Source organism: Chamaea fasciata, unplaced genomic scaffold (assembly GCF_029207755.1).
Source record: "Chamaea fasciata isolate MVZ Bird 193981 ecotype frontalis unplaced genomic scaffold, bChaFas1.0.hap1 SCAF_7, whole genome shotgun sequence".
NCBI classification, from domain to species: domain Eukaryota; kingdom Metazoa; phylum Chordata; class Aves; order Passeriformes; family Sylviidae; genus Chamaea; species Chamaea fasciata.
In genome coordinates this window covers 51,402,933-51,430,723 of record NW_027094092.1, presented here as the reverse complement: position 1 = coordinate 51,430,723, position 27,791 = coordinate 51,402,933, and the positions used below count along the sequence as shown (strand labels likewise).

At 38.8% G+C, this 27,791-nt stretch overlaps 1 protein-coding gene across 7 annotated transcripts in view; it reads left to right on the top strand.

Moving 5' to 3' along the window:
- The window catches only part of BEGAIN (brain enriched guanylate kinase associated), a 158,331-nt gene that overhangs the window by 20,356 nt on the left and 110,184 nt on the right, over nt 1–27,791 (top strand). For 6 of the 7 annotated variants that reach the window (XM_066188810.1, XM_066188814.1, XM_066188809.1 and 3 more), the window contains one exon: nt 25,002–25,030. In XM_066188810.1, the coding sequence (XP_066044907.1) occupies nt 25,017–25,030 (14 nt within the window). In that variant the 5' untranslated portion in view covers nt 25,002–25,016. Of the gene's footprint in view, nt 1–20,123; nt 24,263–25,001; nt 25,031–27,791 lie in introns of those variants that run through there. The other variant, XM_066188811.1, reaches the window with a different exon arrangement.

The following is a 27,791-nucleotide window of genomic DNA, read 5'->3' as shown; positions in this document are numbered from 1 at the left end:
TTTGATGTTAGTTGGGCAAGAATGATCAGGGGTATGGCAGTCTCAGCCCTCTGCTCCCTGCTTGGATAGAGAGAGCATTTCAAACAAAAGAGAATGAGGGATAAATACCAGGCCTGCTCACACAGCTACACTTGCTCTCTTAAAAACGGAGAGATATTTCCCCCAAAGAACAGCTATTCCCTGAATAACTGTAGTAACAAAAACCCGCTGTGTGAACACGGCTAAAATGAGCAGCTATTGAGGATTCAAAAACTGGTTCACAACCACTTATTTCTCCAGCAGCCAGCCAGACCCTGGCTCCGCTTGCGATGCTGCGCGGCGCTGCGAGCGCACGGAGAGCACCAGACACATCCTATTTCTGGAGACTCAGAGCTGATTCATAGTCTTGCGAGGGGAAAACGGGAGTGCTGGTAAGAGAGCAGGATTCAGAGGAGCAGCAGCTGTGAGCAGTCAGAGGCCAGAGGGCATGAGCAGAGCCTGATGACACGGGAAGGTGCCCAGGGCATGGGGCCGGAGCTGCCCCCCGTGCCCCTGACTGACCTGACAGAGTCAGGGGAGCCCCAGCCCCACAATGGGATGCCAGCAGAGCAGGGCTGGAGGCAGCACTGTGCCAGGAACTTGCCTCATTCCACTCACACCTAGCCCATCCCTGAGCAGCAGCAGAAGATTAAATACTGCCCAGTTATCATAAGGAGAAAGCAGAGCTACCGTATTGTAACCCATGCAAACCCAGAGTTACTCATGGAGTAACAAATTGCTAATAAAGACCTCCCAAAATCAACTTTGTAAGTGCCCATATTCACCAGCAAAATGCAGAAAAGACCCTTCATTTTTCCTGAATAAACCTGTCTTCTCTTTCTTCCTTTTTTCATGTTGAAGTAAAACAAAATGGAAGCTAAACCAGTCAGCAGTTCTGTGAGGGAAGTGTATAGTCCATTGAAATCAATGCAGTTAATTAAAAATACAATTAAAACAGAATCAGTCATGAGAACTGAAACACAATAAATAATTAAAACAAAATTAATTTGGCTCTTTTTTTTAGCCACTCAGTCCCCACTTGAAAGTAAATGGTTTTTTATTTCACTGATAGCTACAAAAGCAGACCTTTGCAGCTCCAAGTTCTCCATCCAGAGTTAAAGTGAAAGTGTATAAGAACCCCTTCCCCCCCTTCCCCTTTCTCTCCACACCTTCCACAACCAATCTGCCATTCAACTCCCAGTGCTGCAAAATCGGGAGCTGGTCTGAGGAGCTGCAAATACAGAGCAGAAAAGCAACATATGGTGGTAGAAAATAACAAACAACCTGTTAGTTATTCCAACCAAACATGAAACATTTCCCTACAGCAGGAGGGAAGCTCTTGGCAAATTATTATTTATATGTTTATTTATGTTGGAAATAGGCAAGGGCAGAAAGAAGTAAGACTGTTCCACTCACAAGCTACTGGAAGCTTTTTTTGTATCTTGCTCATAATCATTCTGAAGTGTAGAAACTAACATTGCAGGAAGCAACCAAGGAAGGAAAGAGGCTTTGTTCTTCAACCACCAGGCCTTCAGAACAAATGTTGGGTACTAACATAGCTAATGTCTCATTTCTGAGCTCAGATCTGCAGGAATTCCTTTCACAGGTGATTGCATCTCTGACTGATATTACCCCAGCAGTGTTGCAGCTCTATAAATTGTGTATTGACAGCTGTGGTTGGTTTCCTGCTTTTCTTGTATTTGTATTCATTCACATCTTAAATGTTCCTTCTTTCCTTGAAGGAAATACATCTCTCCCCCGTGTTGGGAAATGTGAATAACAAAGTGTGGGATGCTAAGAAGAAAGTTTCAGCTTTCACTTTCTTATTGCATAAGCTTTTAAGTTCTTCCTGTGGAGAAGGAAGAAACAAATGAACTTTTCTGGCTGAATCACTATTTGATAACACAATAACTAGCTAAACATCATGAGAAGCGGGGATTAAGTATTTTCCACTCTTAATGAATTTCTATCATCAGAAGAAAAACAAGAGGTAACTCTTCTAGTAACTCAGTTATTTTACTACTGCAGATCAATATTTGATTTTTACATTTCTCAAAATCATGAAGCCTAATAGCTATAATAAATATTAGTATGTGTCTCCTAAGCTATAATGGAATTTTATGAAGGTGCATATGTGCTGCTGTAATTTGTCAGGACAAACTGGCTAACAAATGTCTTTTAAATCCTTACTTTCTGTGGAACAGCAATTGTTAACATCACAGCTGCTCCAGCTCTGATTGTTACTTATTGTGCCAACATTTTTTTTCCAGATAAACATTGTGGTAAAATGTAAGTAAATTTAGATACAGACTTATAGGGAGTAAAACTGGTTTTTCTTACAATTGTCTCTGCTGATTTATTGTGTAACTTTGGGTAAGGGTCAAATTTGGCAGTTCCTCAGTTTCTCCAGCTGCAAAATAAAAATAACTCTTAATCAGTTTGTTTAGTGTTTCAAGATCCTCTTATAAAATGGATGTGTTGCAAAAACATCCTTAGGAAAATGAGGAATCCTTATTCTAATGTACGCTGGAAATTTTTCCTATTCCTCTATAATACTTATCAAATCTATGATATTTAGGAGTGTTTCTGTTCTTGCTTTTCTGAAGTGTTTATGCCTTGCTTTGGTTTTTGTAAAAAACTTTTGAGATGTAGCCTGCAACCAAAAACATGGGATCTTTTCCTGGAATAGATAATTAAATAGATAATTACATTATGGTGAGTGTTAGTATATCAGATAATCTTTATATCTGAGTGAAAACAACTAAGAATTGAAAGAGAGTCCCCATGGAAGCAAACACAGCACCAAGCCCGTCAGAGTGTTAGGCCAATGCTCTCAGGCACCTCTGGTGATTTTTGTGCAGGACCAGGACTTGGACTGGATGACCCTGATGGGTTCTTTCCAACTTGGGATAATCCATGAACATTGTGGGCAGTCTGGTCAGCAAGGTAAAGGTGTAGCACTGCTTGAGTCCCTCTTGAGGCACTGAGGGACAACTGAATTTTGTGCTTAGTGCCCTAATAATTCCAGGTCAACTAAACACAGTCACCAGAAGAATTACCTGTTTCCACAAATGTCTGTACACCTTCCTTTTTTTACCAGAGCACATAGATTGACACTGAATTGTGTCACTAATACTTTTTTATTATTTCACGTTTAGCATAGCTTATGAACCTCCTAGTCATAACATAATTTATGAAAACATGGATGTGTCCCTCTAGGGTAACTAGGGAATTATGAGCTTCTCAATTACTTCAGCTTGTTGAAAGGAAAATTTCTGTATTGCAGTTGATAGTTTTTAGCTCCAGACCAGTAAGACTTGTTATTTTCAAAGTTACTTACAGCCTATTATCACATAACCTCATTTTTTCCTTCCAGATTAGGGCATCAACTCTGTAAACCTTAGTAATGGCACTAATGTGTTTTCTAGGGAAATTCCTTGGGCATTGAGTATAACAGGATTTTCTAACAAAGGTGTTGGATGTACAAAAATAGATCTGAGATGCTGTCTTCCTTGGTCTTTTTAAGAGCATCTAAATCTATGAACATATTAACCCCTCTGTGTGCCATCCAAATTTCTCTCCTTGAAGAAATTATTCTTTTGTTCTTATGTAATTCCAGTAGGGGTGGATGCAACAAAAATAAAACAGAATCATAAAACCATAGAATCATCAAAGTTGGAAGACACCTTCAAGATCATCCAGTCCCAACCATTAAACTGTCACTGGTCCTGTAATCCCTAAACCACTAAACCACATCAACCAGCACCACACTCAGATACCTCTTGAACAGCTCCTGGGATGGTAACACTCCAAACTCCCTGGGCAATCTATTCCTATTAATAAATTAAATTAGGTCCATCTATAATGTCAATGCACTGTAAACCCCTGAAAACTTTGATCAAATGTAGAATGACTGCATGTCATGGTAAATTTTACTGTCTTGTCTCAAGTTTGTCCTAAGCCTTCCAGCAGTCAGTGCCTTTTCTGCCAGCCAGAGCTGGCAGGACTTGCAGGCTGCAAAGCTGTTGTGGTTCAGACTTAGTTCAGTTGCAGACTTTCTATATTTGCACTTTCCTTTTATAGCTCAGAGTTAAAAATATCTTACATTTCTATGTCAAGTACAGCACTCAAACCCCTGTAATACAGTTTTGCAGCTAAATTACCGTGTCTGGATTAACTGTAAACTATTAACTTCAGTAGAAGTGCAGCAGAACTTGTTACTGTGAGAAATAAATCTACCTTTTTATTATCTTGCTTTCCATTATCATCCCTTGCCTTCACCGGTGATAGAAGCACCATTAAAATCTCTTCCAGTTGCCATTTGTATTTCCCCAAATACTTGATCTAGCAGATCTTTTTCACAGCTCTGCTTCTCTTTAATAGTTCGGCGGTTTTTTGGGTTGTTTTTTGTTTGTTTGGTTGGTTGGTTTTGTTGTTGTTGTTGTTGTTTTTTTTACCACTGGTGCAATGGGGTGTTGCATGTTCACCTTGGGCCTACAGTACTTCAAAATAAATGCTTTTGATTCAGTGATGTATTTCTACCTCTCTCCATCAAAATACATTAAAAGTTAACTGACAGCCATGTCACTGTTTTATCTTAATGCTTTACCTCTCAAAATATTAAAAGGGAAGTCGGGAAAATAAACAAACCCAAGTGTTGAAAGAACTATAGCTTTTGGTGCACTTCTGACATAAAAGCCTGAAATTATCTATTGCTGGGTTTTATTTATTTGTGGGAAAATGTGATTTAAGGATTATGACAAATACTGTAAGTAGGAAGTCTAATGATATGTGTGCTGTTATTATCAATGTATTATGCATTATGGCCACTGTGGAACTACTCATTACTGAGATGTGAAGTCAACGGCAAAGCAGTAGGGCTTGAGAACCCAACCTTGCAAACACTCACGGTGGGGGAGTATGCTTCCTGATGTGTCAGGCAACGAAACAAACACAGGCACGAAACTACTCGCCTGTGCTTGGAGTCACCACTAATCCTCATTCTTTGGGTTGTATTCCCAAACTGGATGAGATGTATGTGACAGGTACTGCTTGGGGGCGAGAGGGACTATCTTTGGGATGGATTCCCAGGACAAAAATGCTGACATTTTTCTGGAATCTCGTCACTCGTGAGCTGGTCAGCCTGGCAGCCAAGTAATCTTGCAGCATTCCAGTGCCCAGTAATCCTGATTCTATACCATTTGAGACTTTGGTTTGTACTCTCTCTGTTACCACTGTCCTGTCACTTTTCTAATGGGAAGGAAAACAGAGCTGCCCATTGCAGAAGGAAGCACAATGTGCTTTAGTCAAGTCCCCAGTCTTAACAGCATGGACCAAAGGACGCCTCCAAAAGAAGGCATTGCATAGTCCTCACAGAGCCTGAGTCTCAGCTTATGATGCTAAATAATTGTAACAGCTGATTTCTCAGTCTGAGTCTTGCATAATCACAGCAGGTTGGAAGGAAATAATTAAACTGGTTTTTTTTCAAAGTTCTATAAAATGTCATCACTCTGATAAGAAGTACTGTAATGTTGCCATCCCTACAGACAATGTCAGCTTCACACTCTGGCCAAAGTTCCCCAAAGGACTGATTAATTTAAAAGAGCAGCTGTAACAGTCTTTTATAGATACTTGATTTAATATGACATGATGCTTTCTTTTGAAAAATGTATGTGGCTATACTATGGCAATAAAACACTTTTGCAGTGCATAAAAAACAGACTAACTACTCTTTATAGAGTTGTTTCAAAGGAAATCACTTTATAAGGATCTGAAAAATCAGTTCTAAGATTATTAAGCCTTTTCAATGCTGATTGCAAGGAAAACCTTTCATGATTAATTCATGGTTACTGCAAACATCCATAGTGTGATGAACAGTGATATCTGGACAGAGTGATCTCGCTTCTACCTTACTGAAAGAGCATTCAAATAGTCAATGATAAAATTATACATTCAGGTGTAGGAAGCTAAGATGATACTTTTAGACTAGGAGACCATAAAACAGAGTCTGCTGAGGATGAAGGAGTTCTGTTTAGCTGAAAAGAATCTAACATAACCTTGGATATGAAACTTAAATGGGATGGAACATTAAGAGGTATATCCACCTCTGTGCACAGAGTAAAGCAAGATCAGCCTTAGAAAGACTGTCAAATTTCCAGGCTGCCATTGAATAAAGACACAACTATCCTGTTACAGAGGAAACTCATGTGTGTGGAAATGGATCCAAAGAATATATGCTCCATGGCTATTCCAGACCAAAGACAAGGCTGACTAGTGTGTAATTCTCCAATTCTTCCTTCTCAAAGACTTCTTAAGGTTGCTGTTTTCCAAATCATACAAGATTATATATGCCACATTTGGTAGGTCCCAGGGAGATGTGCACCGGCTGAATGAACTCAGAAATGAGTACGAGAGAAGTAAAATAATTTTTTGTCATTCAAAATAATTAAGAATGTTCAAAATTGTTGAACAAATGTTCAAAAAGGTTAATAAAAATTAAAGCCTAATAATAGGTTAACATGGGGGCTGCTGAGTCATACTTTAGCAATGATGTAGGAAAAGTAGACAAAAAGTGAAGGAAAAAGCCCTAAAGATGCACAGACTTATTCAGAAAAAGCAATAGATAAAAGTTTTCAAGGAGAACTAACAGACCTGGAAGAAGATAGTGCACAAGGCAAAGTTCAGTACAGACGAATATAAGTGTGCTTGGTGACAAAAAGTCTAAGTTTGTTGTGGGGGAAAAGACAGGAACAAAAAATCCCTCATGGAAAACCCAGTAGTAAGATCTGCTGAACCCTGCTGTCATCAAAACACTAGACAGCTGGAGAAAAATGTAATTTTTCTGACCATGTAACTGTAGTTTAGAGTAAAGAAAAAAATTCTGATCATCACCTTGCCAATAACTATCAGAAAGAAATCTTTTAGGAAAGATGAACTAAAAGTTAAAAGATTTATTTAGGAAGAGACAGCAAAAAGAACGCATTATGTTTAGGAGAAACATATACAAAACCATGGGTAGAAAAGTGATTGTCAGGTGCTCCACTTTCTGCTTTCATAATGCAAGAATGAAAGACTTAAATGACACAGAAAGGCAATAAGATCAAAACTGATCAAAAGTGATTTTTAAATAGAGTAAGATACATGTGGAGCTTATTGTCACAAAACAACCTGAAGGTCTAAAGAGATCAATAGGAATCAGAGTGAAGTTAGACATTTATCTGAAGGTATATAAATCCCCAGGCAGCAAGGCATAATTCAAATTCTACCTGGCAGGAATTTGAAAGTTAGTTCCTACTTATGAATTCTTCCCCAATCACTCACCATGTCACTTCATTCATTTTCTTGTCATATGTTAGGGATAGGACTTTTAGTTTAGATGCTACAATACCAGGAACACTGAATTCCAAAATGAAACTCTGGAGATCACTGATGTGGAAAAACAGGAAAGAGAGGAGTGTTTAAGTCATCCCCAAGCTAAATACAACTGTGTACAGTGGTAACAAAATATGGAAGGATATAAATCCATGCCATACATTTTTGAAGAGTTATTCTAGCTTTCATAATATAAGGAAATAAGCAGACAATGCTTGCAGAACAAGAGAAATTCTTTTGGGCTAAATGATATAGCTGGGGAAAGAAAGCAGCAACAATGAGAACTCTTTGTGTCTAAACCTTTGTTTTTCCCAAATAAAGTTTCGAGGATGTCATGGCTTTTCTCTTTGCTTTTCAGAAATGTACCAACTGGTGTAATAAAATGTATGAATTCTTCCTATAAAACCTGACTAGCTCATTTCATGTGTGTCAGTTATTGCTCTAAAGAGAAAAAAAAAAAGCAGCTTTTCTTTTTGAAATAAAGACCTGGCAGCATGAAATATTTCTTCCAGAGGGTTCATTTGGCTTTGTAGCCATAGCCAGGATGCTAGACTGGCCTCACCGCAGCCTTAAAGAGGAGATGATCCCAACAGCCCTTTCCTAGTGATGTCTGAAGTACAGGCTTACAGGCAAAGCCTTGCTATTCCCTTTGGTTTAAGAGAGAGAAGAGTGATGTCATCTTCTCACTGATAAATACTTACACCAAACTGGAAGTTAAAGTGAATGCTCTGTCCTAGAGGAATATGCCGGTTGGAGGGAATTCTGGAAACGGTTGCATCAAACAGCAAAAATCACACAAGTGATCAATAGAGGTAGAGTTTCAGCCTGTAAATTTAGATCCTTTCCCAGTTGTAAAAGGATATCATAGGAAGGGCTTTCTTTGGTTAGCTTTGACATTTTCCTACAGTGTTTGTGAAAAAAGTTTTTTGGTATGTTGATTTCAAAAATGTCATAATATTATATACCAAAATTTTGTCTGCTAAGCCTTATATTTTTCATTTGCTCCTAGATTTTCTAGACATGTTCTTTTTAACTCTTCCATATTTTAGTTAATTGTCTCACTCCCTTTTATTTTATGATTCATATAATTTTTTTGGTTCGATGGATTCTGTATTCTGCCACATTGGTGATAGTCGTTTCTCTGCTTCTCTTACTTGAGTTCCTCAAGTTTTCACTGTGTGAAGAAGAGATGTACAACTGTATGAGATGATAATTCTCTACCATGAAGTTCTCCTTGTGACTTTTTCTGTTTTGGCCACCCAGAAAGATATTTGCCCCTACATATCTTGTAGGTGTTTATATGCTTTACTGTTTATCAATCTGCCTATCCCTGAATAATGTCTCAGGCAGATTCTGAGCCCTAAAATTCCTTCTACTTCACTACAAAGCATTTGGCAGATGCATAGCCTCCATTTGTTTACTTCTGGACAAGGGCTATTATTTTACAGCTTTATATTCACAACGGTATTGTCACACCAAAGACCACTACCAGCATAAACGTGCCTTCAGTTTAATTTGTAACTAATTTAATGCCTCATTTCCTTGCCATAGTCAGGCATAAGTGTTTTACAGATATGTCACTGCCTGAGGGTTTTTTACTGAGTCCCTCTCCTTTTACTTCTGAAGATTTCACAGTCCTTGATTCTTTTTCTCTCTCCCTATTTGTGATATTGTGAAGCTTTGTTTACAGTCTTTGGTTTACAGGTATCAATACAGAGATGCTAAGACACAAGTCCATCTCCTGAGTAGTTCTATTGTCACTCAGAGAACGAGGTGAAAAGCAAGATTTGTGAAACTAGATGGAGTCTTGGACCTCAGCAACGTCTTCCCTCTTTGATACAAAAAATCAATTTAAATGCTAAACAAAACCTTTGACAGATACAAAACGTATTTCAGTTCATAGAGCTTAACTAGTTGAATCTTTATTAGTTGTATTACCCTTGTCTTTTTCATGAAATCAATGCAGTAATAATACAGTTTTCCTAACTGAAACAGAATTATGATTGCAATTGTCACTGTATGATTATGACATAAACATACAGGAAGAAACAGTGATATTTGTAGTGCTGGTAAGCTGTAAACTGTAGGATAGATGGAGACTTAGGCCTGAAACCTCCACTTGTGAGTGCAGTTATTTATCTTGGCAATAGTAGGGTTCAAAAGCTTACTGCAAAGGAAATGTGAAGTAGATGAAGGAATTGAATCAAGGTTTCTAACAAGGTTTCTTCGCTGCTTGAATCACAATCTCCCTTTTCAGCTGACTTTTTAAAAGAAGTCACTATGTCTTCATTTAACCTTGACTGGAAAGCCAGCATGCAGTGACACTATTTATAAAACACTGTTCATTAATTTATTAGGGTTCCATTTAGATGTTTGTTTCTCCAAGCCTGTGCAATATCCTTGAGTCTTTGCAAGTGACTGTTCTTGTTCATCCCTGTGCATTTGTCTTCCTGATGCCCAAACCTGCCATTCTCCTATAGCAGTGATGGGTATAACACCATTCAAAATATGCCCAGCCCCTTTGACATAATAACAGCTAAAGAAAACCCACTCTCAAAACAGCAGTTCTGCTGCCAGTGGAGCAAAATCCTCTGGACTCCCACTCTTTTTCCATTTGTATTTATCCAGAAGCATTTTCGAAATAATTAAGAGGGCCAGTACGGCTGAAGTCACTTTGATGTGGCTCTGTTCAGTCTCTTCCATTGACACTTGGTAAGGGAGACCCTTCCCTGGCCCACATTAAAAGCATTTCTTCTACAAACTCTCAGTATTCAGTGACTTTCTGTTGACCTCCTGAGAAAGAGAACAGTTCTGTAATGTCTCTGCAGTTTGGGAAAAGTGAGAACCTCTGCTCCCCACCCCTTTGTCAGGTATTCATCAGAAAACCATTAGCCTAGCAAAGCACTGGAAGACACATTTCTAAAGCAATAATACTTCTCTTACAAATTTATTTAGTGCAACATGACAAGTTTGCAAGTGTAGGTTGTCATTATTTGATACCTCTCCATTCTTCTTCTCTCTATAGCCTTTTGATAGCCTCTCCTTATGTTTCAGTCCCTTTTTCCAGACTCAACAGCAGCCACCTGGGATGTGAATTGGTGTCTGACTGACCTTGGTCAATAGCACTGCTTCACATATGGTCTGTGGCTCAGAAATAATATGAGGTCACAAAAGAGGATAGTTTGCATAATCTGTCTGCCTTATAACAAGAAATCAAACTTGGGGACAAGCTTTACTATTGTGCCAAACAGTGATGCAGGCATAAAGAAACAAAGTCTTGTAGAACACAGAAAAAAAGATATTTCTCTACAGTCATGAAATTCTGTCATCATTTTTTGATAGTTAAGGGGTAGGATAAAAATAAAGAAACATTTTAGACCTGTTTACAATCTTCATTTTTTGCTTATAATCTCACTTATAATTCAGTAAAGTTTGTAAAAAGCTTTCCTTTTGGACCATTGCAGTAATCATCTGAGTGGCTGTATTATAGACAGCACACAGCAGTGAACTCACAGAAAGAAATTTCCTTGCCTTCACAGTAACTTCTAAAAAGATTCTGAATGTCAGAGCACCATACAAGGACACAATCACATATCTGCAAAATTTCTTAGCTGTTTAAGAAATCTAGAAGATCTAGAAATACCTGTTTACAATTACTCAAAAGGAGGCCATAGTCCTCAGTTACAGAGAACTTTGTTACCTGGAGAATCCCCCTCCACTTCGCTGCAGCTTTGCTTACTGATTACATGCATAGGAATTAGTGGCAGCTCTTTTCAATATGCTACAAATAGAAATGCTTTAAACAGAAGGAAAGTTCCCTTCTTCTTGCACTTAAGAGCTCAGGCAGGGCTGCTCTGGAGGAGCCAGACACGACACTGCCTCTCAAATGCTTCACTTCTGTTCTATCAACTCCTTTTCCACTCTAAAATAAGCCAAGCAGATACTGTGACCACAAATGGCCAGTTGTCCTTTGCCTATAAGAGGAATAAGGAAAATCCTTTTTCCTCTATGTGAAACCTCTGTAACAAACTAATAAAGACCAAACTAATGAAGTTCTCTGGCACTTAAATAATAATCAGTAGAAATGGATGAGAAATGCTATACATGGTCTAACTATCTTAACTGCCCTACAGAGACTTAGCATGCATGTGTTCTTTATAGCTCAGCTCCATATGGGAAGATACATTTTTGCTAATTCCAAGATTCATGAGAAGTGATTTCATACAGTTTGTTCTTTGTTTAATTCTTTTGTCTCTTCAGAAAGGCATGGTTGAGGGGAGGACAAAAAACCATTTGTGAACTCTTCTCCTTATTTTTTAGAAATAGGAATTTCACTCCCTTACAATAAGTTCTGCCTGGCACTATGGTCCTTCCTGCTTCATTCATTAAAAATAGCAATGCAGCAGCATGAATAAATCCTTTGGGATTCTACATTAAATGCAGAGCCTTGCATCCTGGGCTGGCTTACATCTGTGTAGTCCTTTTGATGTCTGTTGGCACACCACTGCAGCTGTCCCTCGTAGTAGGCATTTGAATTGATTAACATGCCTGCTCCTTTTTTATTTCTCTCCTGCTCTCAGGGCCTCACCCGGAAAGATTAACTGCACTTTGGAGGGGTGAGACACTCTGTAGATGCTCTGAGGACAAGATAATTGCTGAATCAAAATCTCCCATAAGAATGTGAGCTTTGAACTTTGCTTTCAAGATTTAAATTCTTTATTTCTCAGCATGTGTATAAAAAATTGTAAAAGAATAATCTCCTAATAAGATGCCTGTAGATAACCAGGGGCAGAGAGAGGAGCAGTCCTTTAAAATATTGCCCACAAAAATTCAGACAGTAAATCTTCAGTCCAGCAAGTAATTAAACACATAAATAGTCACATGAAGTTCACTGGGACTACTCACACACACAATTATTAGTATAAGCATTAGCACTACTGGGATTTAGTAATGCAGATCTAATTAAACAAAACAAAAATGGTTAGCAACCCAAACTGGGTTGAGTCACTGTCAGAACTGTTGCTGACTAGTGCATTGTTATTCTGGACTGCAGATATAAACGAAAATTCCTTCTTTCATTAGGTGTGGATCCCAATGTTTTATTTTCCAATATCTAGTGGCATTAACATATTTTAAGAACTATCAAAGAGAAGATTTTTAGAGGATCTGTGGTTGCTAGGAGACTGCTGTTTTGTCCTGCAAATCTTCCACACTGCAAAGAGCAAACTGGCAATAATCAGGTTTTCCTGCCAGACAGCACTCAAACAACTGAAGTTTATGGTTTATGGTTTATTGTTTAAAAATTGTGATTTAAACTCAAGTTTGTACAGCAGGAAAATTTAAGAGTCATTGGATTTTTACAAGTAGGTATTTATCTTGTATGTGTAATATGGCACCCTTAAATCCTTTTTTAATCAATAATACTTTGGTTGTCTGATATCTAGGAACTTGTTTCCAGTGTGCTGACAAGTTTTTGCCAGCATAGGGAGAGCTGAGCTCATTTAAGTCAGTTCAGAGGGAGAGTTTGGCCATCCCCAGCCCTACCATTTCCATTGCCTTACAGGCAGACACTCTGCACCCCGAGCAACCTGAAACCACCTCCTTTACCACCTGCACCTCCAGGACCCCCAAGTTACAGCTACAGCAACAGAAGTTCATTGGTCTCCCTGGCACCTAAACATCTCAGAATATGTGCAGGCAGAGCTAGGGGTGCCACAGTGGAGTTTTTACGTTGACTCCATCTCCTAATTTTAACTAAATTAGAGGAAATGTCCCATATCTGCTAAACCAGAATAATTTTATTGCAGTGACTGAGAGGGCATAGTAAGGATCTTGGAAATCACTGAGGTCTATAATTTGGTGATCTTTAAAATTCTGTATTCTTTATGACCCAGGAGCTCTGCTAAGCACAAGAGCATGCTATTTTCAATGAAATAACACTCGTGATCAGAGCTCTCTATCAGTTTTATGCTCTACTGGATCACTGCCTTTAGTATGGTTTAAATAGGTATATGCTACAAAGGTATTCACCTATGAAGAATAATGTCTATTTTCTCATTCATGGCTTTTCAGTTATTCAGTGCAACATCACAATATTAAACCCCAATCTGTAGGTGACTGGAGCCAGCCTTTTTATGGATTTTAATCCTGATTATATTTAACTGCAAATGCCTTCATTTCTTCTCATGCACCAGGACAGAATAATTCTGATCTGATCCTTCACTGTCTTCATCTAACACCAAGGCCAAACTCTTTCTCCTTCATGTATCTGGAAGTGTATGTGAAAGAAAGTGCCTATGGGGAAAAGAGGGGCAGGAGAGAGGAAAAAGGGTAAAATGTTAGCTGGAGTCACAGTGTGGATGACTGTCATTCCTTTCAGAAAAACTATAGCTTCCCCCAGAGTCTTCTGATAATCTTCTACTTACTCTGTAATAATTCAAATCTGGATTGCAATTATATTTAAGTACTTTATAATTTCAATCTAAAACCTGTCAGTTCCATGCAATTACATGTCCTAAATGTGGTATTTGTCCCCCACTATGGTAAGATTATATAGTAATAGTAGCAATGAACATGGCTGAATCATTGACAAATTCAACCTTAACTATCTTCTCGTTCTTGCCTTGACAACTAGACTATTGAATTCCAACAGTATGAAAATCTAAAAATAGCACTGTGTGAAGAAAGACTGCAGGCAAAGCCACTAGATAATACAGGCTCAGTGCTGCCGTGAAATGTGACACGTGCAAAAGCCAGATGTAATTTTAACAATGCAGCTTCCTTTTCGACAAAGGAATCTCCAGAGTCAGATTTAATGTCTCCACAGTAAAGCCTAGCAATTCCACGTTTTGTGTAGGAGTAAGAACAGACTTCTTTAAACTCCCAGAAAAGAACCCCTGAGAAGAATGCTAATGCACAGTGCAGTGAAAATAAAAAGACCTCTGATGACCCTGTAGCAATTAAGACACCATCCAAGTCCAGCATAAAAGTCACCTTATATTATACTTCAAATTATTACAATGACACCAGTGGATTCAGCAATGCTGAAAAACACCAGTAATATTGTGGCTTTGCAGAAACAAAAATCACTACAGCTTTGGAAATATTTCCTAGGCAATATTGGAATGAGAACTTGACTGGCTCATGCAGGAGTGCATGAGGGAAGCTGGCAAAAGGAGCCTTTCTTACTTTCATACCCTGCCTAGAAAGCAGTAAAGAGACAAATGTAGTTTTCAAATTATTTAAAAACTTGGGAGGATAAAGTTCAGGTTTCTTCTGCATTTTAACATCATTGCCTGGCCTTGGGACTCCCTTAAGCAACTCAAGATCTCTTCAAAACAGGTACTCCTCTAAGCCCTATCTCACCTAGCAGAGTAATTTGATGGTAATTAATATTCACCATCTTCAGGGTCTAAGTAAATAACCCATATAAATACATCCACATACTATATAGACTTATATTAGGAATCCATGATGATCCCTCTTCATCTCTTGACCTCCACATGGATAGCAGAAGACAGTACAATTTAACAGAGAAGGCCTGAGATACGCCTGTTTTACAGGTGCATAATTTGAATGTACCGTAAGACATCTGAGGGTACAAATGTACAAGGCAGGTTTTTCACTGGCATAAAAAGAAAAGCAGCATCAACCAACAGCACTTCTAGGAATATGATCTCCTCTTTTCTCCCCCATATTTATACTTTCCTGGCACGTAAGTCAAAGTTGTGACTAGAACAAGTTCATTTCATTCAAGTAACATCCTAATTTCCTTCTAGTCTGCTCTGGGTTTGGGGAGAATTTTTTTTATCTTTTGGGAAGCTCCTATTCCTTTGGTGGAGAGACTGGTTTGAAGGAGGAAGATCAAAGATCTCCTTAGCATTATTCTCTGGCCTTATTCTTTTATTGCTTAAGTTCTCTTAAACAATTACAGGCAAAAATCCAAATGATCTATCATAGGCCATGGCTTTTTATTCCCTGGAATTACTTTTGTTCCAGAAATAGATGTAGCACCACTGGTATGACTTTGAAGCTCTACTCCAGTTGGTTGGAAGTAGGATGAAAAATAAAGTGAATCAATAAATAGATACTGTTTTCCACCAGTGTTGTGACAGGAGAAGTGAAAGCTTTGAAGTTTGCCTTTCTTTTGAAGGAAATATCTGTGATTGAAGGAGATATCTGTGATATCTGGGTATATTGGTGCACCTCGTTAAGTTTAGTCTTCCCTGTCCATAGACAAGTTCACAAGTGACAGAACTCATGAACATAAATGTCCTACTTTTAGGACACCTGCTCAAGACCCCGGTGTACAGGCCCCAGGAAAGCAGTGGTGCCTTGGGAACTGGCTCATGCTGAAGGCAGTAAAGCAGAGAGAAAATTCTGTTTGCTTTCAGAAATATTTGCACTGATTTATATTGTCCTTTGTTCATGGACTCAGAAGAGTTGAGAAGACCATAAAAGGTGTCTAGTCTGTCCTCCTGCCCCAAGAAAGGGAAGTTGTATGTAAATCCTTCCAATCTTTATGGAACATCCCATAGCTGTTATGAGAAATCTCCTCAATACATAGCTATCTCTGTGATTAAAATAATACCTCTAACACTTTCTCTACATTTTCTATCTTCACTTTGAATGCATTATTTCCTATTTAATCCACACCGAACACAAAGAATGGTAAATTTCCTTTCTCTTTACCCTGTTTGGAAAAAAAAAAAAAAAAAAAAAAAAAAAAAGGATCTTTTTTCACTGCAATCTTGGTTTTGCTAGGAAGTTTTTGGGCTGTCTTCGGATTCTGGTTGCCTTCCTCTGAACCTTGCCTTTTGGGATGGTTCTGAACACAGGGTACAAAAACAGGGACCACAAGAATTAAAGGTGAAATTTTGTTTGACAGGTTCCCATATGATTACTTTTATCACCTAGACAGGTATGGATGCACTTAGAGCATAAAATGCATGTTTTATAACAGTTCTACAAGTGTAGGATGTATGGATTTTGCAGTTCTGCTCTCTCTCCCCCCCCCCCTCCCCCCCACCTCTCCCACTTCCCATCTTCAAAACTCACAAACAAAACATCCTCACTATGTAGGGACATATGTAGAGATACAAAGATGCAAGCACAGAAGTTCGTAGGAGCAGCCATGTTAGAATTCATATGCCATCCTGGGTCATGATAACCCAGGCTTTGGTCCCATCCAGTACAAATCCATACCTACCCAGTCAGGGGTCAGTGCACCAGGACATTGCAGTCACTCCTGACTGCCTCAGATATGTCTTTATATTATCTGTTGACAAACAGAAGCTTTTAAAATGACAACTGCTGTAGCTAAATGCTCCAATATCGTGTCTGTAATTGCAGTTACCACAGTCTGTATTACAGACATCCATATATGTGTACTGGCAATGTGCAGTTACTAGTGTCATGTACTAGTTTGGGAGACATAGAGTCCATTTTGTCAACTAGATTGCATTTTCCTCTCTCTCCTCAGTCTCACTTACAATATTTACAGCTACACTGTCACTGGTGGAGTCACACTGGATGGAAATGAAGTGTACAGAGGATTGGTTGGGCAAGCAGTGTGGCTTCACTTCACTGTTTTAACCTTTTGTAATGTTACAACATCATAGGATGATGAACAGCTCTAAAGAAAACAATTCATCAATCCATTGTCACAAGCGCTGCTGTGTCACAGCATCATATAGGAAACAAAAATACTGTACATATCTGTCCCTATTTTAGTTGGTCAGGTCATCTGGGAACATTTCCTTTTCATTTGAAGAGTTTGTACAGACCCTAGCACTATGGATCCTCCTCTTTGCTGATGACTACAAGGACTGTTTCCATAAAAACCAAGCATTTAATCACAGTAGTTACAGGCACAGGTTCACAATCTGATTGAGCAAAAATATAGTGAAATAATTTAAGTGGAGTCTGAACTATCATTTCAAGACAGGAAGCCCCCTGTTTTCAATGGTCTTTGTTCAGGTTTCACTGGATGGTTTGTCCAGTGACATGGAAAAGAAGTATAGGCTGTTTTGGGACCATTTTTTGGGAGAAACTACAGCATTTATGCTACTTGGGGGTACTGGGTATGACAGAAATCAGCTTGACTCATTGAAACAGCCATTTGAAATCAGAACCTCTATGGATACAAACCAGCAAGACTTCACTTCAGTGGAGCTCTGCTAATTTACTCCTGTTGGTAATGTGGATTTGAGACTTTACAGAGTGAAAAAGAAACTAAGGAAGCAAAACAAAGATTCTAAAATATTAGGAAATAAACCAGCTTGAGAATGCTATGTTTTCTCAACCATGCAAAAGAGAAGCCTGTAGGTTACAGTTTCAATTTGTTGTTATTTGATACATGTTCACACTTGCAGGATGTGTCATGGAGAATTTAAATGTATGTTGTGAGAAAAATTCCCAGTGTTTCTTTTTTACCTTATTTCTGTTATGATTATTCTTCAGTCTGTTTCAGCCAAAAATTCAGTGAGGTCAGACCTTGCTAATGATTTTTAGAACACTAGTGCTGAAAAGGTCTTCAACTATACAGACAGAAAAACAAAACAAAAGAAGGTGGAAGACCTAGGATATGTTGAAGGTCAGACAGAAGTTCAGAATAACTTAGATGCTGTCCAGTTATTAAAGAGATTCTCTCCCTTGTCTTTCAGTATGAATGATAGGGAACAGGGAATAATTGGAGGATGTCTTATGGAGGATGAGGAAGGTTTAACAGAAACCATCATCATTTAGGCAGATTCAAACTACTACTACTCACTCTGCTGATGTCAGGAATCCTGCAGTAATCCCCAGCCCAAAATCTTGCTTAGCTGAAGCATGAATAGGCAAGCTCAGAAGCAAAGATTTTCTCTGTGTGCAATGGTACAAATATATCCTAAATGGTGAAGAGAAAATGTAACATGAAGCGAAGCGAAGGCTTCATGGTCAAGCAAGCTGAGAAATCAAGGATGAAGAGAGGTGGCATAAACCATGCCAGCTTTTGCAAAAGTAACCTTTTGTTAAGAGAGGCAATTTCATACTCAGGGAACAAGTCATGATCTATCTAGATTTGCACAAAGTAGCTCATAAAGTGCTCAGTTGAGAATTACTGTCTAAAACTTATAAAATGGAGAGTAATTCAAGACGATTAATCTGAATGAAAAGCCTATGTAAATGTTAAAATGGAAGTTTGTCATGTTGGAAAGGGATTATTGGAACTTTCAAAGAAGATTTTGGACACATTTTGTGGCAAATACTTGTTAGTGACTTTGAGGCAATAAACAGTTTGCCTAAAAAATAAAGGTATTTTGAGGTATTGACAGCAGTTAGGAAGTTCATACAAGAACTGGTTTATTTATAAGCAGAATAATGGAATTTTAACACAACATATCCACATCAAGACTTCATTTTGTGGAGCTCATCATTTGGCAGCAGCAGAGAAACAGAGATCCAGGTGTGTTGTTAGACTATAAAACAACTCTGAGCCTCCAGTGAGAGAGAACCACAAGAAATCTGAGACAAGTTTAAGATGCACTACAGATATATTTTCTTTAGTGTCACTGAAGCATACATATACCATACAAAATACTGCCAAGGTGCTTTGTACATGAAGTATATTCTGATCACCAACTTTCAAATTGGATTTAAGGTAATTTGGAACAGATCCTGAGAAGAAATACTGAAATGACTGAGAGAAAGGAGCACAATCTTCTGAGACCAGTCAGAGAATCACATCTTGTTTTCCTTCTCAGATAAAACATCTCTTCATAAATGTGTATGGGAATCTAAAAACAGGGTGGGAGTTAAAAGCTTTAAACACAAAATTGATACAAGATCAAAGAGAGAACTGGTTATACAAAATTTAGCATGGTTAAAATCACCGTCTGATTTCAATCAATTTAGTAGTGTTCAGGAAAAACAGGGCAAAAACAAATCTCACTGTTTCAAGATGGACCCCAGCAGCCTTATGGACATTGCATGACAGACTACTGGTGTTCTGGTGCAGTGTAAAAATTCTGGCTGTTGAACTCAGTCATCTGCTCTTAGAATTAAAAAGACAATTTATCTTTTTGTTTACTGACTGAAGTCCATTTGTACCATATTTTTGCTGTTTGCAGTTAGTCCCAAACATCTGAGTTTTCATTTTTAGCTTAGTGTTGCTGTGGAGGATTTCTTCTTTCACCCCACAAAACATCAAAGTTGGTCCCAGATAGGGAGGGAATGCTGGGACGTTGCAGTTCTGCTCTAGGTGGTGTTGAGAGATTTGTTACGACTTACTTGTGGTTGGTAAGTCTAAACTGGTTGACAAACGCTTTTCCTCATGTCCAAGATGAAAACCCTCCACAGCTTAATGGAACCCTCCCATTCTTTCTAGTATGTGTGATGTTTCTCTTCCCAAGAGAAAATATTTTTCATTTCAGTAGTTCCAACAAGTTTAATAGTATGGAAAGGATAAAGGCTGTTATTCTTGGCAGCCTCTGCCTTCTTCCCTCAGTGTCAAATCTCTTCACCTTTTCTATATGAACTATCTTCAGCTGGTTTGAGCATAGTGGATGTGTTTTATGGCCTGTGGTGTGGAGGTGTGGCAGGAGCACATACTTTCTGAGCAAAATATCTATTACAGTGGCAAATATGGAGACTTGGAATCAATTTTCTGTATATCTCCGTGAAAATTTCAGGCAAGAGTTTTACAGAAAGCTGATTGTTTTTTCGTAAACATCTATCAGACACATTTAATACAATCAAATGCAAATGGACATTTCCTGCAGCTCTTTTAGTTTCTATAGATTAAATTTTAGTCTTTCTTCAAGCATTGCCTGAGTGGTACTTTAAATCCAATAAAAGAAATCTCTAAAAATTGATTAACATCTAATTAAAGATTGATCCTATCAAATTATGTAGACTGTAATTTTTATTAAATCAAATCTTTAACTCTTGTCCTCTACAGGACAAGAAAGGAAAAAGGACCTCAATGGTTTCTATCAATAACACTTTGCTACAACGAGCACAAAAGAATGTTGAAGTAATATAGTTGGATTGAAAACATGTGGCAGTTTACAAATATGCCAGAAGTCCAGACAACTTTAATTGTGAATGAGCTCTCATTTACAGCTTTCCTCAACAAAGAAACAAAAGTAACTTCTACAATAATAAAAAGTCTGAGTAAACCGTCAGAATAAATGAGTGGCAGTAACTCCCTGCTACTCTTTCTTTTCTGGCACCTTTGGTACAAGCCAATATGGGATTCCAAAGTCACCGAACACAGTGAGTAGACTTGGTAAGCACTGAGCCAGACTCTGGGTCCAATCCCTCCTCTAAAATGAAACAGCTTTTTCCAAGAAAAGAAAAGATAATAAGTAAAATAAAAAATTCACCTCCAGGGTACTTCTTGTTTTTCACATGTACATTGGGCAGATGTAGAAGGATGAAAATTAACCTCAAGGTTTTAAAGGAAGGAAATTTCACTAGACATCTGAAAGATCTGAAATCTCATGGTTGTTTATTCCTCAAACAGGATCATAAAGAAAATAAAACATAAACACAATGTGAACTGAATAGAATGATAGACCATCAGCATGACATTTTCATTAAAAAATGTTTAGGTTCAATAATCAATTCTATAGACACTGATTATATAAAAACCCCAAATAACTGGATCACTATACTAAGCTTTATCTATGTCAATGAATAAAAATATTCTGCCATTGTCTTGAGCTTGTTTGACTCATTAATGAAACATAGAAAGATAAAAAATTAGGGGATTGCAGTATCCTTCATTCACTCTGCTAACTTGAAAACAACCCAGAGGTTGTCATGCTGTCTAAAAGGCAATAAACATATTCTAAAGAGGGGGGAAAAGACAGTAAAATCTTCTGGAGTTTCCATTAAGAGCATCCATGCTTTCATTCAAGTCAGCAAATGACTTTATTCTCAAAGGATATCAAGGAATGTCAACTTGCAATCTAGAATAAGTGAGAGGTAGGGGATTATATTTAAGAAAAAAAAAAAGTAACTGATTCTTTTCTTAATATCTGCCCCAAAATGGATTTTTAAATGTTTAACAGATCCAAAAAAGGTGAGTCTTGGTAGTTGCTCACTGTATCACACTTAGTTCCTTCAAATCAGGTTTCTATCAATATTATTAGGCATTGCCCAAAAGTCCTTCCAGGCAGAGTTGCCAGAGTATGTCTGTAAAAATTACATATTCAAATATGTCTCAGTATTTTAAGTAAAGAGACTGTATATAGAAATGTAGCCTATTGAGTTACTCAGACCAAACTTTTTATTAAAAGCAAAAATTGTTATTTTTAGGCCAATTAAATGAATTCTTTAGTCATACTGCATTGATATTGTTTAAAAAAAACCATGTAAATAAATTACATCTGATTTTTTTATAATTAAAGGTAATTACCAATCTTAATTTAAAATATTAATTTAAGAAAATTACACAGCTTCAGTTTAGGCATCAAGAATCACTTGAAATGAATCAACACACTAGGAAGCAACAATTTATGGATGACTTACCATTAAGGACATTCTTGCACCAACACTTACATTGGTCTATCTGCTTGAAATAGGTCCCATAAGACTTCAAGGACAAGATTTGTCCTCAAAGTGGCCAATGCAGAGCTGTTTAGAATATATTTATAAATCAATTCAGTGAGACATTTCAGATAGGAGCCTTCATAGAGAGCAGTGGGAGGATGATGCAACCTCTAAGCTTCCACAGGCTAAATCAATGGCAGGGATCTGGCTAGGACCAGGAGTTTTGCCTTAGTAAAAATGTCACCTTGTGATTACAAAGCTGTTTCAGAAAAACAGATACTTTTAAAACAGCTGTGAGTTGCTAAGGTTTTTTTAGGGGGGAAATGAAAAAAAAAAAAAAAAGAAAAGAAAAAATTAAATATGGAGAAGAGGAAGAAATGGAAGGAGAAGAAAAAGAAAAAAAAAGGGGATAAAAAAATTGCCTTTCTAAAGGACACAGCTATCTGAGAAAATAAACTGCTTGGGATGAAAGCTATGTTTCTAGATATGCTCCTGTCTTTTTTTTTCACCATTTCTAGTATCTATATGCTCATTTGACTCCCTAGACTGAAAGCAAGGGTAATCTGCTGAAGAACATACAGCAGAACATGCTGTAGTCCTGTCCTGTGCTCCTGTTATTTACTGGAAATGGATCCCCATCAAAAGACGTAACAGGGCATTGCAGTGCTGCAGCCCAGAGAGGCCCCTGACCTGGTCAGAGCATCCTCCTCAAGGAGGATTGATCTGAACCCACAGCTTCCATGTCAGAGAGGAGACATCTCTTTACTGCACAACCTGCCAGGGAAATGCAGAGTAGAACATCCTCAATGGTATGAAGGAAAATTTGCCATATTACACGGGACAAAGAGCTTTTACATTGAGGAGGTAAAAAACCCTACCAGGAAAAAAAAAAAAAAAAAAAAAAAAAAAAAAAAAAAAAAAAAGTAATTGCAGCTTGGTTTAGTTTTTTTGTTTGAATTGGTGTTTCTTGTTTGAATTTGCTGTGCTTTTTTCTCCCTACTAATTTCCTGCCAGGATTGGCAGCCAATGAGTCACTTGCATTCACAGATGAGTATCACCAAAACATCAGTCTACAGCTCCTCTTCTCAATACTTTGATTTAATCACACAAAGCAACCCCCGCACTGACCCCAAGAGTGCAGCATTATAAAAAACACTAGGCAAAAGCAAGGCCAGGCATCTTCCCTTTATGTCCGCAGATTTTGCTATAATAGAAGTTCTGAAATCAGATATTCTAAGTACCCTGTCTTCACAGTCACGCCCAGAGTTCAAGGCAAAGAAATAGTGAGTAGCCTCGCAAAAGAACTAGGTCATCTCCCACAAAATTAAAGGAATGTGACGAGCAGGGCCATGTTGAGGAGCTCATGTCTGGAAAGCCTTGCTGGCAAGCCCGTGGGTCTGCCAGTAGTCTCTCGTGTCCAGAGAGAAATCCTCTGTGGTTCATTTTCTGATCAGCAATGTTGAATCTATTTCCTGTGTACTACAGAATATGCAGGATTCAACGGACAGAGAAAAATTAGAGAAAGCAGTTATGGGTCCATAGGTTACATTTTTAATCTCAAGATTCCACACACAACCTTGTGGTTCCAACATAGCAAGGACCATGTAAACATGTGTTACATATGTTACAGAGAAACTGAGGAGGGCTTTTCTTGCAGCTGGCTTCCTGCCAACCAAGTTATGGTGAATGGCTAAAATCCTTAATATTTGTCATCAGAAATTACCAGCAAGTCAGGCAAACACCAGTCTGACTGACAACTTCTGTAATGGGCAAATCAAAAGTAAATGAGAAAAAGGGAAGACAAGTGACCCGATGAAGAACCAACAATTTGTCATTTGGGATGTTTTATCAGGCAGTTTGACAAATTTCCTGCTGGTTAACTGATTAAATTTACATTTCTCTGTTTTTAATCTTTAATTTATTTCATACTCAAATATGATTGTTAGCCATTCATCAGTAAGGTCTAAAGTGCTTATGATTAATGGCCAATGCTTTCAGTATAAATAAGGGATTCTGTGATGCTGGGATTTATCTTGCTCTAGAGATTGCAGGATTGCTCTGAGTGCTCCTTCCTTCGTTACAATAAAGCGGAACTGGGAGAACAGCTGAGATTCCGTGCCAGTGCTGTGCTAAAAGGAAACGGGAGCATCTATTTGGGATCTGCACGAGATGATGATAAAAAAGAAACCAAAGGGTTAACAAGACTATGTATTGGATATAAGTAATGCTGGAGAAAATAACGAGTCTCCGTGCTGTAGAAGTAGGAATTTACAGCATCCATACGGTAAAAAGAAGGCAGGCAGATGAATGACATGCCCACCCACGGCTGTGCTGGGTCAGTGAGGATGCGAGGAGAACCGCTGTGTCCGTGGGAGAGCCGAGCGGCGGGCGGAGGGCGAACGGGAGCGCGGCGGGGCAGGAGCCGGGGAGGCGCCGGGGCCGGGAGCCCCGGGCGGGGCAGCGGCAGCGGAAGGGTTAACCAGACGCCTCCATGCATTGAGATGCTAATTGTCACGATAGTGTGTTACTTGAGGAAAGTAATTTGATTACTCGAAACTCCCACTAAGGAGGCAAGCTCGTGTCCTTCCATCTGTCGAGCTCTGCAAAAGATGATGAATTGAGCTCCAAATTCACGTGTGATGAAGTCACTGTCAATCCCCGCCAGCCCAGCCCGCTGCCATGCCCACCGCACAGAGGGTAGCACGGCAATTCAACTTTCCCTGGGAAACCCAGGAGGCTCAGTAACCTGTTACTTGCTGCCGCTTGCTTTTTGCCTTTTTTTTTTTTTTTCCCCTTTCTTCTTCTTCTTTTTCTCCCCTCCCCGTTTTCTGCCTCAGCGCTACAACTGAGTCATTCTGGTGCCCATGGCTCGTGGGTATAGCGGGCTCCCACTGCGCTCGGCTTTATTCCCCACTTCAGCTGGCAGCGTTATTTTCGGCTAATGCAGATGTGGGGCTCGCTGGCCGGCGCTTTGTAGCCACTTGTCGAGGAGCATTCGGAAAGCCTTAACTATGCATAAATCTGCAGAGTGAATGTTTTCTTTCATTCACTTGCTCCTATTTGATTTCTTGTAGGCCTCTGCGGCAGAAATGGAGAAAATAAGGTAAGTGAGACAGTTTATTTACATCTCATTGTAGAGAAGAAATGTTCTGTTGCACAGTGCACAATACAGGCTCTTGGAAAATATTTTGCTTAATACAATCAGAGTAGAATGCTGGATTGCATGATGATGCAAGGCAAGCTGTGCTTTAGAGACAAAAGAAAAGAAATGTGGTTGTTCTAGTAAATCTATTTTGCAGGGATGTCAATTGAGAAAGCATGTTTTACACACAAACATGTTTTATTGCCAGATGCAGAGCATATTTGATTATATAAATGTTGTAGCCACTTGTTCATTTACTGCAAGAGCCTGCCATTCCATTTAATGAGGAAAGTGGATCAATAATTCATGAAAAAACTGAAGAAAATATAGGCTTGACTTCAAAGCATCTAATTAATGTGGTTTGTTTCAATATAGCAGTGTAACATTGGTGTTCGATTTTTGTTTTATACTGTATACCAGCCAGATAAATCTCGTCTCCTCTGTGTTTAAAATGTTGTCATACTGTACCAGTTTCTCAGAACATCTCTCTGCTTTAAGCAAAAGGAGATAGGTTTTAAACATAAGTTTTCCATCTCATGTCCTAGTGCAAGTCTGCTTTGTGGGAAATTGCTTTTGTGTATGTTGTTGAGAAAGAAAAAGAAAGAAGAAAGCATTCTAGCCCTTTTTAATAAATGAATTAAAAATTAGTAAAACCTTGTCTACTAACGCATTATCAAAGTGATGTGTAAGAGATGAACTTTTTCTACCCTTTAAATACTTTATGGAACTTCTTTTCATAATCAAATACACTGGCCATGATCTTACTTGGTTTTATTGGACAAGCCTAAATTCCTTCTCTGAACCTGATAATTCTAGTTAGTGACAACTGTTGTCCAAGAACAACTTTTTAGATTCCTTCAGTTTGGAATGGCTATCCTGAGTTATTAGAAAAGCAGAAACGTTCTGAAATTCTAGAAATAACTGGGGAAGAAATGGTAAATGTAAAACAGAAATTTCATCAAGTGTTTAATGAATTCTGGGCTGGAAACAGATTCCTGTTTTTCTTTTGAGGCAAAGGATGTTAAGTCTCTTACAGTGGACTTGAAGATGCATGTCCAAAAGTTACTAAGAATGCATTTTTAAAGCACTTAACTTATACACTTTTGTAGAGGCTCATGGCAACAGAAGTATTGTAACTTCTGTGCTGAAAGAAAAACACTGTTCAATGCATTATGGATTTTCATGCATTTGAGCACTATAATGTTAAAGCTGTGAGTTTTTCCTGAGTAATGCCTGAGAAAGTGCCTCAGTACGTGGACTGGTGTCTAATAAAAATTCCTAACAATCACCTATACTGTATGCACACTTCTGTCATGAATGACTCTCTTAGAAGATGCAAGCAAATATATATTTACATGTTTGCTCGATAAGCATGTGTGCATGAATGCAATCTAATACTTGTAATGCTTTCCTGAGCATACCTTGGCCTCTGCTATTAGTCTTGCCTCTTTTGCAATAATGGGCTGCAGAGCCCAGGAGAACGAGCAGAATGCAGAGAAAAAAAGAAATTATTTTCTATGGTGAGAATAAACATTCAGAAAGTTTCGTTTTCCAAACACCACAATTTTGCAGCTGTCAGGCTTGCTAGTCTTTACCTCAGTACTCCCTGAGTACTTCACAGATAGAAAAGCCAACCCTGCCCCACTGAAATGAAGTAGGAGCTTCAGTACTAACTCCACAAAGAGAAGGATCAGGCTCTCTCAGAAGTTTGTTAAAGAAATTTTCTGTTAAAAATTCTCGTGTGCAAAGGTTGATTCTGGCAAAGGTTTGTCCCCATCACCCCAGCAGGTGTGAGGCCAGTTCCAGAGTTTCCTGCGCTCCTATCCAAAAAGCAAACCAGACTGGGGGAGCTCCAGCAGGACCCAGTGCAGAAGATGCACTGCTCTGTCCCAAACTTTTCCAGGCTCCCTGTCAACACTCACTCTCTTGGATGCAAACAAACAGAATCCTTGGCAGTTTAAGGAAACTATCTGGAGTTGTTACCTTAAATAGCTGGTAAACTCACAGCCTGGAGAGAATTAGATTTTTTTTCTAAGCTTATCAAAGTGTGGTAGCCAGGTAAAAAACAAATTACCCTGTTTTTTAACCACAGTGGCTTCAGAGAGGTCATGAAGAGAGATAACCTGAAGCTAGGAGGAGAAAGAAAGAAACGAGAGGAAAATGGCAGGCTGGGGGGAAAGAGGTATTTTTTATTATACGCAGAAACCAGTGTAACACAGAAAAGCCATTCCTACGTGATACTTCATTGTGTTCTGCCCTATCTCCTGTGCCCAGCTCCTTCCCCACTCTTTTCTTGCTACCAGTTGAGGATATGCCATTCCACATCACCTGGGATGGTGTTGGCCCGAGGACTAGAGGGTGGATCTGGGGTGCATGAAGGGTACAAGGCTCCTGCAACAGAGGGAGGAGAAAGGGGTTCTGTAATGAGCAAAAAGGAAGCAAACCTTGTTAGAGAAACAGGACATCAGGAGCAGGGTGCATAACCACAGGACAGTGAAGCCAGGCTGAAAATGCTCAGGGTTAGAGTAACAGTGCATTCCACAGTGCTCTTTAAGAGAAGAAAGTCTTAAATAAGAACAGGTGACAGTCCTTGGGAGTTCACAGGGCCAAACATTTTTTGAAGGCAGCTCTGTAAGTCTTTGTGTGAGCTTTGTTCATTCCCCAGTCTAGGAGAATGGGGATCCATCCAGGGCATCCCCGAGGACTGGGGGAGCCAGGCCCA